The sequence below is a fragment of the Triticum dicoccoides genome, chromosome 5B, assembly GCF_002162155.2.
Source record: "Triticum dicoccoides isolate Atlit2015 ecotype Zavitan chromosome 5B, WEW_v2.0, whole genome shotgun sequence".
Lineage (NCBI taxonomy): Eukaryota > Viridiplantae > Streptophyta > Magnoliopsida > Poales > Poaceae > Triticum > Triticum dicoccoides.
The window spans coordinates 684,804,699-684,820,784 of NC_041389.1; the positions used below are offsets into that span (position 1 = coordinate 684,804,699).

At 48.8% G+C, this 16,086-nt stretch overlaps 1 protein-coding gene and 1 pseudogene across 1 annotated transcript; one reads left to right on the plus strand and one right to left on the minus strand.

Moving 5' to 3' along the window:
- Nucleotides 1–4,472: 4,472 nt before the first annotated feature.
- Nucleotides 4,473–8,342, minus strand: LOC119310514 (annotated as a pseudogene).
- Nucleotides 8,343–13,794: 5,452 nt separating this feature from the next.
- On the plus strand, nucleotides 13,795–15,620 carry LOC119310516. Its single transcript, XM_037586244.1, has 2 exons — nucleotides 13,795–14,037; nucleotides 14,562–15,620. The coding sequence occupies exons 1-2, from the start codon at nucleotides 13,795–13,797 to the stop codon at nucleotides 15,618–15,620; spliced, it is 1,302 nt and encodes a 433-aa protein (XP_037442141.1).
- The last annotated feature ends 466 nt before the right edge of the window (nucleotides 15,621–16,086 follow it).

Consider the following 16,086-nt stretch of genomic DNA (forward strand, 5'->3'; position numbering starts at 1 on the left):
TTCTAAAATCAACCGAACCCTGATTACGCGTGGGCCTGAGATAACAATTTGGTTTTTGGGACCCACAGCTACATACGACCTCGGATCAAAATGATCCAAAAAGTAAAGTTGTTCGTCTCGATGATGAATCTTCATGTTAAACATTTTCCCATCTTAGGGCTGAATCACTCGCGCAAAAGAGTGATTACTCGTGCCATGTATCAGACATGGGTTATATGGATGTCTAGTGTCAGGCGCCATGTTTTAGTCATGGTCGGGCCACACTACATTGGCTGTAACTTTTGCATATGACCTCATATTGAGGTATTTAAAAAGCAAAACTATTGGCACTTGACGAGATGAAGAATTTTCATGTAGAGAACTTTTCCATCTACATCATCTTGGAGGCGATAGAGCATCTCTAGTGGCTTGTGTAAATTTGGTAGTCTATATCTTCACATACACAATGGTGTAAATTTTTTTCATTTTAGACAACCTCAGTTTTTCAGTGGATTGTCTAAATTTGGTAGTCTATGTCTCCAACGGCTATATTTTCAGCAGCTACTTTTCCAATGGCTCTATTTCCAACGGCTATATTCCAGGTCTATATATACCACCCCTCCTACCTCTCATTCACCAATCCTGGTTGTGCCTTCTCATTCCTCTCCTGAATTCCTTTGTCTTCTCTCACACAACAGAATGATGAGTGGAAACATTTCTTCTTTGGATATGCTCATGAATTCGTCGTCGTCTTCATCTGACGACGACGAACTCATTCTTGTAGCATTCGCAGAGCGCGAGAAGGAAGAGCGGAGGAACCGTCGACGCCATGGCGGTTCCAAGCATAGACGTCAGACAATCAATCGAGCAAGAGATGCAGGATTTGTTCTACTATGGAATGACTACTTCAAAGAAAGTCCTCGCTATCCCAAAAAGTTATTTCGGCGAAGGTTCGTAATTAGTACATTTACTTAGTGTCTGCCTATTTTTCACCTCCCTATCTCATTTGTGAAGATGGCATATATCCATGGTGGGCAACATTTGTGAAGACCATACCATCTCCACAAACAAGAAAGAAGAAACATTTTGCCCAAAGGCAAGAGGCGGCTAGAAAGGATGTGGAACGAGCCTTTGGAGTTCTGCAATCCCGTTTTGCCATTGTCCGAGGACCTGCGAAAGGATGGAAACGTAAAGAAATCGGTGATGTCATGAAAGCTTGTGTCATAATGCACAATATGATAGTTGAAGACGAACGTCACACTGGTCAGCAAAACAACAATTATGAGGCAATGGGAGAAAGAGTCAGGGTGTCCTCTACTCATGCGGAAGAGCTGAGTGCATTTATTCAGATGCATCAGCAAATTAGAAACAAAGATGAACATTCTCAGCTTCAAGATGATCTAGTTGAGCACCTCTGGCAGAAGTTTGGACACGAATGATGAACATTCTCAGCTTCAAGTCACAAATAGTTGAAGTGACAAATAATTCAAGTGACGAATAGTTTAACACTTCCATACAACACATGGTATATTAGAAGCGAATTAGAAGATAGATGCATACCTTACCAGAGAGAGTCATTCCGCTGCAATTTCTATTTAATATTTGTTGAATACATGCACAGAACTTGCTCGTGAGCGCTGAAATAACGTTGTAACGACAAGTGAGTCCATTAGAACCACGCTCCGGCCATGACGGTTTTTTGTGAGCGTTGTAGTGATCTGAAATTCTACCCCAATATGTACTTGAGTTTTGATCGGTCCCGGTCACCGCATCCAGACTAGTGTTTGCCCATGCTTGAATCAACACCAAGTCCTCAGCAGTTGACCAATTTTTTCCTTTTGTGGAGGCTCCTTTTGCTGATTTTGGTTTCGCAGATTTTTCCCCTTTTGTGGAGGCATCCTCACTTGTTCCGCAAGTGGGCTACAATTTGCTGTTCCATAACAATTTGTGTCACTCGATCCTACATTCATCATGTACAGAAATGAGGAGTTGTTGATCTGTGAGTCCATCTCATATGAGTTTTCCATCTGCACACAAAGAGCAGCAGCAGCAATATTCAGATATTCAGAGAACAATACCAATATTCAGATACAGGGAGCAGCAACAATATTCAGATACAGGGAGCAGCAGCAATATTCAGAGAGCCGGCGCTCGCGCACACGCTACTGCCTCGCAGCCGCCTCGCGCTCGTGCCTCGCAGCCGCTGCTCGCAGCCGGCGCCCCAGCCGCTCGCGCACACGCTCGCACCCGCAGCTCGCGCATCCCCCTCACACCCGCCGCTCGCGCACATGCTCGCCGCCGGCGCCGCGCTCGCAACCGGAGCCCCATCTCCCTGCCCCTTCTCTCGCATCTCCCTGCCCCATCCGCAAGGGCGACAGTGGCCGGCGGAGGCGGACGGATTTGGCCTCAGATCCATCGGCCCCATCTCCTGCCCCGTCTCTTCAATCACTCTCCCTCTCTCCGAATCGGAAAAACCAGAGCATACCTCAGCAACGGCGAGCTCCTCGGGGCAGTGGCGTGGGCGTCTTCTCGTCTTCAACTTCTCCAGATCGGCGCGGGAGCGAGCTCGCGAAGGGGCAGCTCTGTTTGGACGTCCTCGCTCCGTCGTCTAAATATGGACAATGCGTACCGATTCGGGTGGATGTCTAAAATTTAAACTAGCACATACACAAGCCGCTGGACACATTTTTTGGTCTCTGATGGTCTATATTTGACATAGACTATGGGATACACAAGCCACTAGAGATGCTCTAATGGGGCGAACACACCCCCGAGCACCAACTCTCAGCACTTCGAGCACTGTTTTGGCTTTCGAGACGAGCTCGGGTGGATATGACCCGAACACCACCAAGTTGTTGGTTCAAATGGCATGAAGAATTTCCATGTAGAATACTTTTTCATTTGAGGTTATCTTAATTATGATTATGCCATGCCAAAATTTGATGTGAACGCTATCTTTAATATTCCCTGGCCATTATCCTCCAAAATGGAATGGATCATAAGATTATTCTAGCCAAAAGCGATTACGTTCCTCCCGCTCCATTTTTCTTTCATGACCAAATCAGGAAGAGCGTCGTCGTTTCATTAAAATCATTGGTGATTGAACACACCAAGAAACGGACGCGGCTAATCTGCACCCGAGCTCATATGCTCCCGCATGAACAGTAAAATCAAAAAAATCAAAAAAAATTCAAAAAATTCCATTTTTTTTTGAGTGAAACATTGACAAAAGTTCTAAGTGCCTGCAAAAATTCGTCATTAAATCACATTCCTAGAAGGCGTGGCAAAAAAAACAAAAAAAGTACTCTGAAAAAGCTACTTTCAAACGCATTTTGAAGCACTGAATTTGTTTTTTTTTTGCCACGCCTTCTAGGAATGTGATTTCATGACGAATTTTTGCAGGCACTTAGAACTTTTGTCAATGTTTGTCTCAAAAAAATTTGGAATTTTTTGAATTTTTTTTTATTTTTTTTCGATTTTACTGTTCATGCGGGAGCATATGAGCTCGGGTGCAGAATGGACTTTTCGCCAAGAAACAAACATTTGTAGAACACATGGACGCTGAGATCCCGTGATTAGCAAAGCAGCAGAAGAAGACCATGGGACACCACCAAGCAACACGATGGAGAACACCCTCAAGTAAACCAGATCAGTATATATATGTAACCTATGCACCGACGGAGCTAGATCCTCTAACATACACAAGGGATGTTAGAGAAGCTACAGTATCCTAACTTTTCTATTGTTAATTCATACAATTGAGGCTAAAATAACTTAAAATTAATTTTTAAATTACTGATCACATACAAACAAGTTGATGGTGAGATAAAATTAATTTTAGATATTTTATATCTACAGTAATTACCAAAAGTAAATAACCTGCTAATAGTCCCTAGCATTCCTTCTTCATTTTACACTAGACAAGCACTGTAGCACCGTGACTTCCCTTCTCTAAGTTAGAGGATCCGGCTCCTGCACCGAGGGCTTCAAGAGGAGCGTGACAGACGCAAACAATGAGAAAATATATACAGAAGTGCTGAATAACCGTTACTGTAATTGTAGAAATAGGTGTGGTGTAACTGGCACATGGCACCAGGTACACGTTCACAAACAAGCTTGTTTGGAGCAAGCAAAAGTTCCCTATGCTCTGTGCAACATCATCCACGATCTGTGTCTTAAAGCTGGACAATGCGCACTACTGTAAACATTAGGAAAACAACTCGAATTAAATGGTCTCATATCGAATGATGGTGATAGTTCAAGATATATGTCCACACAGCAAACTGTTCCAAGTCCCAAACACACTTCACATCTGTGCCATGTTGATGGCAGAGGGTTCCATGGCTTGTTTGAGAAATTATTCCATACATATACCTAGATAATAAGGCAAACTTGAGTATTTCAAGGCACAGTAGTGCAGCCCTGAGTTGCGAGTATGTAGAACACATTATTCAGAATCACCTTTCTCCGAAACTGGAGCATCATCAACACTGCTACTGCAGGTTTTTTGGGTTCCCAGCGCCATCTTTGTTGATACTATCTGAACTCTTCACGGATTCTTCATTCCGTGCACTCTTGGGGACATCGCCCAAAGGATCAGACGCCTCTTGAGCTTCACATAGCAAGCTGCATCCACATTTGTTGACCGTGCTGGTACACCTTGGAGCAACTTCCCCACAAGGTGATGGAACCCTGACAATAAAGGCATTCAGTTTCTGTCTATATGTCAAGGACTATAACACAAGGCAGAAAGTTACTGTGGTCTATGATAGAAAAGCACAACTAAAATAATTCTGTCATCCAATTTGACGACACAAGGAGATAGCTTTGTTCTGTTGACTGCCTTTTCTAACAACTGGCTAGTGTTTGCACACATTATGAAGTAAAGTACTATACGGATAAACTGCGGAGTGGTGAGATATTTGTAACTAGCCAGTACTGGACACATATAACATTTCCCAAGTAGATTAGCATGGTACCTGAACTTTGATATAAAAATGATGCTAATCACAACAGAACATACTAGGCTCTAACTCCCAAGTATTGCTCTCGACTAACATCTCAAACAGCAACACACTCATAGCTCAGTAATCACATTACCATAGAACATCTGAAACCAAACTACAAAAGCCAAAGGCCTAGAGCAGCAAGGGGCATGTTAGAACAATTACAGACCCAAAAGAGCACTGAAATACTTGCAATTTATTTTCCACACAAAGAATACATTGGCATGCTTCAGCACCGAACTAACCTGTTCTCTGTGGCATGGATAGCGCATTCAAGGATGTTAACAAAGTCCCCCTCCTTGTTAACATTGGACCCATTGTTAATCAACTGTTGTGCATGATCTGCTGTCTTCTCCTCCTCCCCTTCTTGGTCGGTACCATCTGCCTCCTCACTATGCTTCAACGACGGATCCTTGTGCTCAACTCGAGGCATAGGAGTGTAGAAGCTGACAAGTGGAATCAAATTACAAAAGCCATGATCATCGCACACCTTTCTCACCCTATTTGATTGTAGTTTGATCATGAAGACGCCAGCAACCGTGGTCACGAAGATGGCATTTGCTCCCTCGGCAAAGCCCAACACTAGCACCCTAGTCTCTGCACCCACGAAAGCACTAATTGGGAGCAAACTGCCGAGGTAGATGACTCGGCTCAGCACCCATCGTGCATCAGTGATATCACTCGCCTCCCGTGCCCACAATTTGAGGTGCAAATTCACAACTTCATTAACACCTAGTCCACCGTCCTCCACCAGCATGATGTTACATTGGTCGATGTAGTCTGACTCAGGTGGATCAACCACAGCCAGACCGTGCCGTGCAAGGTCATACTCTAGGATGGACCCATCATCAAACATGAAGTAGAGCAAAGACCTCCCAACAAGCACACTAGAATAAAATGTGAAGCACATGGGCCAGAAGGGTTGCAATGAGGTCAGCTCGCCCCAGGTGCCAGTTTCTGACGAGTATATACCTGCCCACGTGACACCGTCATCGTCAGTGTCGTCATCAGTGTCTACGTTGTTGACAGAGAAGATGAACAACACGCAGAAAGGCCCCCCCAGGCAGTCGTGGTGGTCGCACCCGTCCGCTGTGCAGAACACGGCGGCAGGTGGGTACACAATCATGTTCGCACTTATGTTGTCATAAGCCACGGGCACCGGTATGCGCTGTTGGGCACCGTGATTGGCTCCCACAGGAGAAATTCCTCAGTGCTTTGGCCCTTGGAGTTAGAGAGAAAGAGGACCCGACCGTGGCGGCAGTCGAGGGCCCGCCAGCACCGGCGGTCTGGAACGATGAGTGAGAAGGACGATATTGTGGTAGGGATGAAGTCTGAGATGCTCTTGTCGCGACGGTCGTGCAGGAAGCCAAGCACGGGGGTTGTACGATGGAGCTCGTGGAGGCGACGGCGGAGGCTGGGACGGGTGACGGCGCAACCCCAGGCCTTGCAAACAAGGGAGGCACGGAGGAGGCAGGCTGGCTCATCGGGGGGAAGCCGGAGGAGGATCTCTTCGAAGAGCTCATCCGGGAGCATCAACAACTCTACTGCCATGGTGGTCTCTAGATCTGGATCTGGGTGGTTGAGTGGAATGCTTCAGCCCAAGCAGTTTGTTAAAAGGGGTTAGGCATGTCTCTCCTATTTGATCTGAAAATTATTTTCTTCCCTATTTGACATTGGTTCTGAATTTCCTTCCCAACACTACCCTCCATATTTTCAGCAGACGGTATTACTTGGCACGTGAAAAGACACTTGTGTCCCTCATTTCTATAATAGTTTTCTTAGAAAAACACCTCAACAAAAGTGAGCCCACATGTCAGTCGTGTATATGGTGAACAGAGCAAGTGATAAAAATATGGAAAACGTTTATTTCCAACCAACTGATCTCTCATGTCGTAAACCTCGCCCTCTGCTCGACACGTGCCCTTGTGGGCTAGTCCACCGCTTCCCCTCAGCCTTATCCCTTCACTCTTCTCCACGCGTTCTCCGTGTTCGTCTCTTTCCTTTCCCCATCTCTTGTTCTTCACATCCGAGAGGGGAGGGCTTCCATGGCAACGCCGACCACCAGCCACCACAGCTGCGAATCGGGAGGGACGACGACAACCACCGCCTGCTGCGTCCCGGCACAATTAGTTGTTGTTGCCGCGAATGAGGGGGGTCGCAACCACCAGCTGTTGGTCCTCACAGCCGGTGTTGCAACGCAGCACGAAGGCAGGAGGGCGACACCGCTCGCCGCCAGTGATGCAACACAGCACGCAGGAGGAGGCTGGGCTGCTCACCGCCGGTGTTGCAACGCAGTGCGAAGGCCGGAGGCGGGCGCCCATGCTGCAACGCAGCACGCAGGAGGAGGCTGGGCTGCTCGCCACCGGTGCTGCGTTGGAGCTTCTTCTCGCGTGCTAGAGTTGCAATGGAGCGCTGCTGTGGCTGCAATAGAGCGCTGCTGGAGCTGCAATGAAGCTTAGCCGGAGACGTCGTCGGTGCTGCGTTGAAGTTTTCTTGCCGCGCTTGGTGTTGCTATGGAGCCGCACGCCAGTGGTCCCGGTGCTGCACGCCGGGCTCCCGAGCACCGTCGGCGATGTATCGGTCGCGGGCGGCTCTTGGAGCTGCGTTGCAGTGCTCGCCGATGGCTCCGGTGCCGCGAGGTCGCAGGACGCATGTGCCACAATGGGTGCTGCGTTTCTCTCGTGAAATGGCATCAGAGGAGGAAGACATGGGGTGGGGCTGTGTTGCCGTGATCGAACGACCACCAGGGGCAGATCGTACGGCTGGCTAGGCGGATGATTTAGCAGCCGCCTAAAAATATCCAGTCCTTCCAGCACTACCACATCTCATGTTTGACCACCCGCCGGTCATCCGCACTTCGGCGTCGCCCGTACAAGCTATGCCGCCTCCTGCCCAGGATCTTGTCGCCCACTCTGCATCCAACTATTGACTCCCTGTCTGTGCTAGAGTTGCACTGCCCCCGTCCATGCCCGATCGCCATGAATTTTTTACAAATTCATTAACCTTTTTTCAAAACCCGTGAACTTGTTTCAAATCCATGTTTTTTTAAATTCATGTACAATTTTTCAACTCACGAACTTTTTTCAATTTTGCAGAGGATTCAAATGCGCACACTTTTTCCAATTCATGTAAAAAAAATCAAACCCATGAATTTTTTTTAATCCAAGACTTCAAAAAAATTCATGAACCTTTTCTGAAATCTGCAAACTTTTTTCAAATTCATGAATATATTTGAATCACCAGTCGAGCAACACTCAAACTAATAAGGATACTAAAACTTGAGACTAAGAAGACTGAAAGGAAAACTTAATTTGACTGACATAAAGATGACACAAACTGAAAACATGAATTAAAAAAGGGGGTACCTAGTTGTCCCTTTGAAGAAGTGTTAATCAGTCCACATGGAGGGGGGGCGATGAACTCCTGCAAAAAAAAACATTCAAAAGAAATAAGAGGATCCGCAGGGCACTACTCCATTGTACTCCCTCCGTCCCAAAATAAGTGTCTCAACTTTGTACTAGCTCTAGTACAAATTTGTACTAAGCTCAAGACACTTATTTTGGGACGGAGGGAGTATATAACAAAACTAAAGCTCTTAGAGTGTTACGAAAAAACACAAAAAGAGAGGCAGAGCAAAACGTAGCCTGCAATTGAACCGAACTGAATGCCCAAAAATTGACCTAACATTCAAGCCCAAAAAGCTCCGTCTTGAGACCCACCCCCACAAACAGGCAGCTCCTTCTTGGCTGCTACAGTCACTGGAAGCGACGCGGATGTCAGGAGGCTTGTTGCGCAGACCTGCAAAAATGATTTTGCTGTGAGTTGTATCTCTGACTTTCAAGCATGTATCTGATCACGGTAGGATTCGACAACACAGACACCCCCATTCAATGCATTTCCAGCGTGTATCTAATCTGGAAAAATGAAGAAATAATAACTGGGAAAAGGACTAAAAAGGAAAATCATTGTGAAGAAATAAAATGAAGACTAAAGTAGCGAAATGAGAGATTTAGATATTCAGAAAACTGTCTGAAAACTTGCTAAACTAGCTAACTAACCTGCCTATGTGGTAACTTGCACAACTAAATAAAATGACACCTAACACTGAAACTTCTGACAAAACTGAAGAAAATGACACCGAACAGTGAAACTAGCGAGGAAACTGATGAAACTGACACCTAATACTGAAACTATTGACGAAACTGAAGAACCAAATCCTCATGTGAGGAACAATAATGATGATAAAGTTGTGGCGATGTTATCTAAAAAAAGGGAAAATCTGAACAATCCTAGATAGCGACAGAACGTCGAAAAACGAACGCTGGAAAAACCATTGCCCAAACCTGGCCTGATCGCATAGTCTTGATGTTCAATGAATACTGAAGATGACTGAGAAGGTAGGGCTGAAAGACTGGAGAATGAGTAATTTTAAAATTGAAGGACAAATTACAGAAATCTGAAACAGAAGAAAACTGAGGACATATATACTGAAGGACTGAAATTAAGAAACCTGATAGGCTGAGGAATGACTGATAAGTAGGGATTTGAAAAATGAAAATCTAAGTGAGAAGGGACTTGCTGAATAATGAATAAACATGTGCACTGAAGATCAATAAACTGAATTTGAAAGAATGAGACTGAAGACTGAAGTACTGAAGTACTCCCTCCGTCCGAAAATACTTGTCATCAAAATGAATAAAAAGAGATGTATCTAGAACTAAAATACATCTAGATACATCCCTTTTTATCCATTTTGATGACAAGTATTTCCGGACGGAGGGAGTAATAATAAGACAATGAAATTCAGAAAATAATAAAACAACAAAAATACTGATGACTAAAGAAATAATAAAACAACAATAATAATGTGCACTGATGGTCGCACCTTCCTCCCCACCGACGACGGCGGCTGGTTCCGCACCCACCGACCGGCACTCGGTGATGCCTCGCCCGACGGGACAGCTCCTCTGCCCTGCCATCCATCCCTGCAGCTCCCGCCGGGAAAACTCGCCTTCCTCCTTCCCCTCGGGGGACGGGCGCGGGTCCAGACCAGGTGGGAGAAAAAACCAGAACCCAATAACGCACATCTTGATCGCCAAAACCCCTCGCACATGGAACACAGACACACCGGTGCGCCAAGATTCAGACTGAATCAACGCCTCAAAATTTGACTTAAAGCCAAAACAAAATCAGTCGACTGATTTTTAGCAAAAATGTAAAAATAAAAAGGGGTTACGATGTTAGGCAGCGAATTGTGCTTGCCGTTCTCTCGGCTTAAAAAAGCCATGGCCTTCAACAAGAGAGGGGTTAAATGTTGTTTGATCAAATAATGCCAGTTCAGAATCTCCTTGGGAAGATAATCGACTGTTCACACACTGTAATCATAGACATAGCTATAGAGTAACTGACACATGGCACCAGGACGGCAGGACCAGGTACACGTTCAAAATATGTACAACCCAAAGACAAGCTTGTTCCGAGCAAGCAGAGATTCTCTATGCTTTGTGCAACATCATCTACTATCTATGCTTTAAAATTGAATAATATATATATTAGGAAAACAACTTATACTAAATTGTCTCGTATGGAATGATGATGATAATTTAAGAGATATCGCCACACTGCAAACTGTTCAAAGTCCAAATACACTTCACAACTCTGTGTGCAATATGATTACCTTGGGCCATCAGCCGTGCCATGCTAACATCAGTGGGTTCAGTTAGTTCCACAACTTGTTTGAGAAATTATTCCATACAAGTAAAATTTCAGACACATGCCTAGATAATAATGCAAACTTTGAGTATTTCACCACACGTGTCTGGGGGAAAGGGGTAATGGTATATACAGTACAAGCGTACAACAAATTATTCAGAATCACATTTCTCTGAAGGTAGAGCACCATCAACATTGCTACCTGATGTCTTTTCGGTTCCCAGCATCAACTTTGCTGGCCCTACCTGAACTCTTTGCAGATTCTTCATTCCGTGCGCTCTTAAACTTAGGAACATCACCCAAAGGATGAGTCTGCTCTTGAGCTTCACATAGCAAGACTCGTCCATGTCCATAGACCATAGACCATGCTGGTAGTGGTAGACTCTAGAGCAACTTCTCCCCATCTGGTGGAACCCTGATAATAAAATAAAGGCATACAATTTCAGTCCATATGTCAAGGTTATATAACATGGTCCGGCAGAAAGTTACTGTGATCTATGATTGGACAACACAGCTACAATTATTCTGTCAACCAATTTGATGACACAAGGTGCTAATTAACTTCGCTCTGTTGACTTCCTTTTCTAACAACTGGCTGGAGTTTGCACAGATTATGAAGTAGTGGTATGCGAGTAAACTGCATAGCCATGAGATATTCGCAACTAGCTAGCTAGTGCTGGAGACGCATATAACAGTTCTCAAATAGAATAAGATATTTGCAGCCAGCCAGGATCCGTACTCTGGTACGGCGAGGGAGAAGGACGAAGCGGTGCTGGGGTTGAAGCGGGGGACGCGCTTGTTTCTCCGGTCCTGGAGGAGGATGCCGGGCACGGGGGGTGCCCGGTGGAGCTCGTGGGCGCGGCGGCGGAATCCGGGGCGGGAGACGTTGTGGCTCCAGGTCTTGCAGAGGACGGAGGCGCGGAGGAGGCAGGCCGGGTCGTCGGGTGGGAGGCGGAGGAGGAGGATGATCTTGCCTCGTCCGGGAGCGCCGGCGGCGGCGATGCCATTGGTGGTTGCTGGATCTAGGTGTGTGCTGGGGAATGGTGGAATGGAATGGTTCGGCTCAACCAGCTTCGAGATGGAGCCCGACTTTTGCACCGTACAAACAGTGACTTTCGAAATGAACACAAAAATCTGTTCTTTGAATGAAAGTCTCTTAAATTTCATCTTCCTGCAAATTATAATGTTCTCCCCACTTCCAACAAAAGGAACTCAACATGATTTATTTTGTGGGAGTCCGCCGCCTCATGAGCGGTCGGGTCTGACGGAATGAGTGGCCGAGGGTCACCTTCTACCATTGCAACACATGCCGTGTTTTAGAATTGTTTTGCAACATGGGTTATGTTGCAGAAATTTTTGCAATATAAATCAAGTTATGGATTATTTTTACAACAACTGTCTTGTTGCAATTTAATTTTTTTTTCAACAGAGATCTTGTTGGAATTTAATTTTTTTGTATCAGAGGTCTTGTTACTTTGTTTTGCAACAAAGATCTAGTTGCAGAAACTTGTTGTAGCTAGCAGCAAGCAGCGAGGTGGTGCTCCCCGGGACAACGAATGCAGCTTGAGTTCAGGCGCAATGCGACGGCCGATGTTCATTGTGGAGCGGGCGGCCAGCGGCAAACGCCGATGGTGGCGGTCCAAGCAGCGCGATGAGACGTCGATTTGACTGGGAGCTTGGGAAGAGCACGGGCAGCCACTACTCTGGAGGGGATAGGGATCCAGATCCCGCAACAGACTAGTTGTTGCAGTGGGAGATATTGCAACAACTCAGTTGCAAAACCTAGTTTAGATAATACGTTGCTTCTAGTTATCTGGTAAGAATCAGATCCAACGGCTATGGAGACGGCGGACGCATGCATCATTATCGGGTGATCACAGTGATTTCCCTTGTTTTGTTGCTATATTTTTTTAGAAGAATTTTGTAGCTATATATATTACCACCAACGGAGTGGCCTCCCACAATTCCAAGACCATCCCTTCACGGGTCCTTGCCGGTCCATCTCTTGTTCGGGCCGTCAGCCATTGGATGCACACAACTCGCAACCATGCATCCGTTCGTGCTCCATGCGCATGACTCAGTCGTCGTCTTCCGCTACTGTGTCTGTTGAAAACAAACAGCGGCCGTGGCATGCATCATTTACACAGCAAGATAGCATCCTAAGTGCCACCAGATCGGAGCTCTGTCAAGGCGTCGCCGGAGTGATGTTGGGTCGTCGGAGCACACCACCTCGCAGCATGGCGGCGCCGTCACAGCACCGCCTTGCAGCACATCACCGGTCTGGTAGCATCGACTAGAAGCACGGCGGTGTCGTCGTAGCACCACCTACAGCACGGCGGCGGCAGCGCAGTACGTCGCCGGTCATCGTAGCATCGGCTCGAAGCACGGTGGCGCCGTCGTAGCACCGGCTCGAAGCATGTCGCCGGTCTTTGCAGCACCGCCTCACAGCATGCCGTCAATCGTCGGCTCGTGGCAGCAACGCCTCGACACACGACGCCGCCGTCGCACCGCCGAGTAAGCACGTCGCCGCCGTCACAGCACCGTCCCGCAACATGTCGCTGGTCGTTGTACCACCGCCTCATAACACGTTGTGGGTCGTCGACTCGTCGCCGCACTGCCCCGCATCACGTCGCCGGTCGTCGGATCGTCGCAGCACTGGCTCGACGCACGGCAGCGCCTTTGTAGCACCGCCTCGAAGCACGTCGCCGGCCGTCGTAGCATTGATGGCTTGTTGGAGTGCTTGCTCGCAGCTCACAGTGCGGTGGCACCCCTTTGCCTTGTAGCACGGCGAAGCCCCCGCAGCTCCGTCGTGCAGTGCAGCGAGCCACATCTGATGTGTCTTGCAGGAGCAGAAAAGAGAGGAGCATGGGGAAGAGGATAAGAGCATGTCTAACAGAGCCCTCAAACTGATCAAACCCTCAAAATAACTGCCAGTTTGAGGGTTGAGGAAAAAAAGGCGCAGATCGGTATCCTCAAATCCCTAAACCCTCAAAAAAAATTCAAGCCGAACCCTCAAGTTCGAGGCCAACCTGCACTAGTGAGGGTTGGAGGGCAATTTCCAGGCCCAACCCTCACTTGGTCAACGAGCTGCGCGGGAATGAAATTTCCCCAACTGCCTCTCACCACCGCGCCGCCGCCAGCCTTGGTCCGCGCCGCCGGCGGCGGCCATGGACCCCCTCCAGCCCTCGGCCACCCTCTCCACCGCTCCTCCGCCGCCGGCAACGGCCCCCGCGCCAACACCGGCGCCCGGCCCCGCCCCGCGCCTCCCTGCCCCGGCCACCCATCCCGGCTCGATTCCCTCCGTGCAGAAGAAGAGGACGACAAGACAGAGATTTTGAGGGTTGGTTTGAGGGCACTGATCTGCGTCAGGGATTTTCGGCCTTCAAAACGACATTTTCTCGGCCCTCAAACTAGTTTTGAAGGTTGAGTTTTTGAGGGCTCTGTTAGACATGCTCTAAGGAAGGGGAGGGGCACGGGAAAATAAGGAAGGAAAGAGAGGGTATGTGGGTGGCCCCCACAGGCCACGCGTCACAAGGTAAAGGGGACTGCGCGATGCGGTAGTTGGCATCCGGCTGTTTTGAAGCAGTTTCCCTTTTTTTTTCTGGTTCTATACATTTTTTTGGTAAGTGGGCCGATCGAAGAGCCCACACTATGCCTTATGTCCCACCTGCAGTGTGATTCGGTAGTACGAGTCCTACTAAAACTCTTGTCAGGGGAATAAATAGGCCGATCAACCACCGCCCACCGCACCAGAAGCAAACACCGCCGGCCCGCCATGGCGCGACTGCCAGACAAGATTCCGGCGAGCCAATTCAACGCCGCCCTATCATTCATACAACATGTCAAAGCCGGCCTCGCGTCCAGTCAGGCAGTCACAGCCAGACCATCCTCCACCTCCTCGCGTGCTTGGGCAGGGGCAACACCACCGACACCCACGCCGTCCTGGCCAGAGCGGACGCCATTCCCGACCTCCTCCAGCGCTTCGACGCCTTTCTCGGCCGCCCCAGCCACCACCAAGCTGCCAAGCCCGTCCGTGAGGATGCCGCCGCCGCGGCGCCGCCGAAGCGGCCCAAGAGGGAGCACCGCCGCACGGTCGACGAGTGCGCCGGGCCCATGCGGTTCTTGGAGCGGGTGAAGACGGCGGACGCCGGGCTCTACGACATGCTCCTGGTGCTTCTCTTCAACGTGGAGATGGAGGGGACGCTGAACGCGCATCAAATCTACGGGAAGGCCCTGGAGGTTTTCGGCTCCGCGGACAGCCCTCTCCTCCGCGGTTTCACGGAGTTCCTGCCGCTGCCGACGGACGGGCGTGACTTTCTGACGCGGCGTCGCGCAAGGGAGGAGCCGGAGCATGGACCGAAGCGCAAGGCCGCCGCCTCCCGCAAGCCGAGCCCGAGCGCGGCGAAGAAACCCCGCGCCGACCACGACCGGAAGACGACGACGGCCTCGAAGAACGGCAGAGTCTCTGCGTTTAGGGACGCGTGGGAGTTCGAGGCCACGTACTCGAAGCTGGCGGTCACGCTGAGACGCACGGAGAAATCACTGGAGGAACTCAAGCCAAGGATGGTGGAGTCGCCGGAAGAAGTCGAGCCGGAGCCGGCGCCGGCGCCGGGACGCCATGGGCGGCCGCGTACGCTGGAGCAGCTCTACCCTCGCCGCGAGTGCCAGGAGGTCCTCCAGGAGATGTATGGCGGCATGTGGGGGCAGATGCGGGCGGCGCTCGAGGACGGCGCGCGCACCGAGCTGGCGCTGCAGACGATATTGCGCAGGCTGATGAAGCTAGAGCAGGTGGCCGTGAAGATGGCGATGGAGCGGCGGGATCGCGCCCGTGTTGAGGCCCGAGTGAAGACGCTTGTCTTAGAGCGGCGGGCTCGGGATCGCGCCCACGCCGAGGGCGGGATGAAGAAGCTTAATGTAGACTGATCGACCGTGTGGTGGTTCTTCGGAAGGAGCGGCGGCACGTGGTCGCGGTGACCCGTGCGGGCCACCGGCCGGCATGTCGTGAAGTTGAAAGACCAAGGTTATCGTTGCTTTGAGACGCGGTACTTTGATTATTTGTTGACGTACAGTATAAATGTACTCCCTTCATTCCTAAATATAAGTCTTTGTAGGGATTTCACTATAGACTACATACGGAGCAAATTGAGTGAATCTACACTCTAAAATGCATCTATATACATCCGTATGTGGTTCATAGTGAAATCTCTACAAAGACTTATATTTAGAAACGAAGGGAGTAGTATATTGCTAGTTTTTTTTTCTATCAAACCGGTTTTTTGGTTGCATTGACCAGAGCATGCACTTCTACATGGCATTGGAGCCAAGAGATCTTGAGTTAACGACGTGGCTGGCGCCAGTGGCGGAGCTTCATGGGGGCCAACCTGGGCGG

Coding starts and splice junctions, on each gene's coding strand:
- LOC119310516 (XM_037586244.1), top strand. CDS start 13,795: ATGAAATTTCCCCAACTGCCTCTCACCACCGCGCCGCCGCCAGCCTTG. Junction 14,038..14,561: donor ACAAGACAGAGATTTTGAGG/GTTGGTTTGAGG, acceptor CCTCGCGTCCAG/TCAGGCAGTCACAGCCAGAC.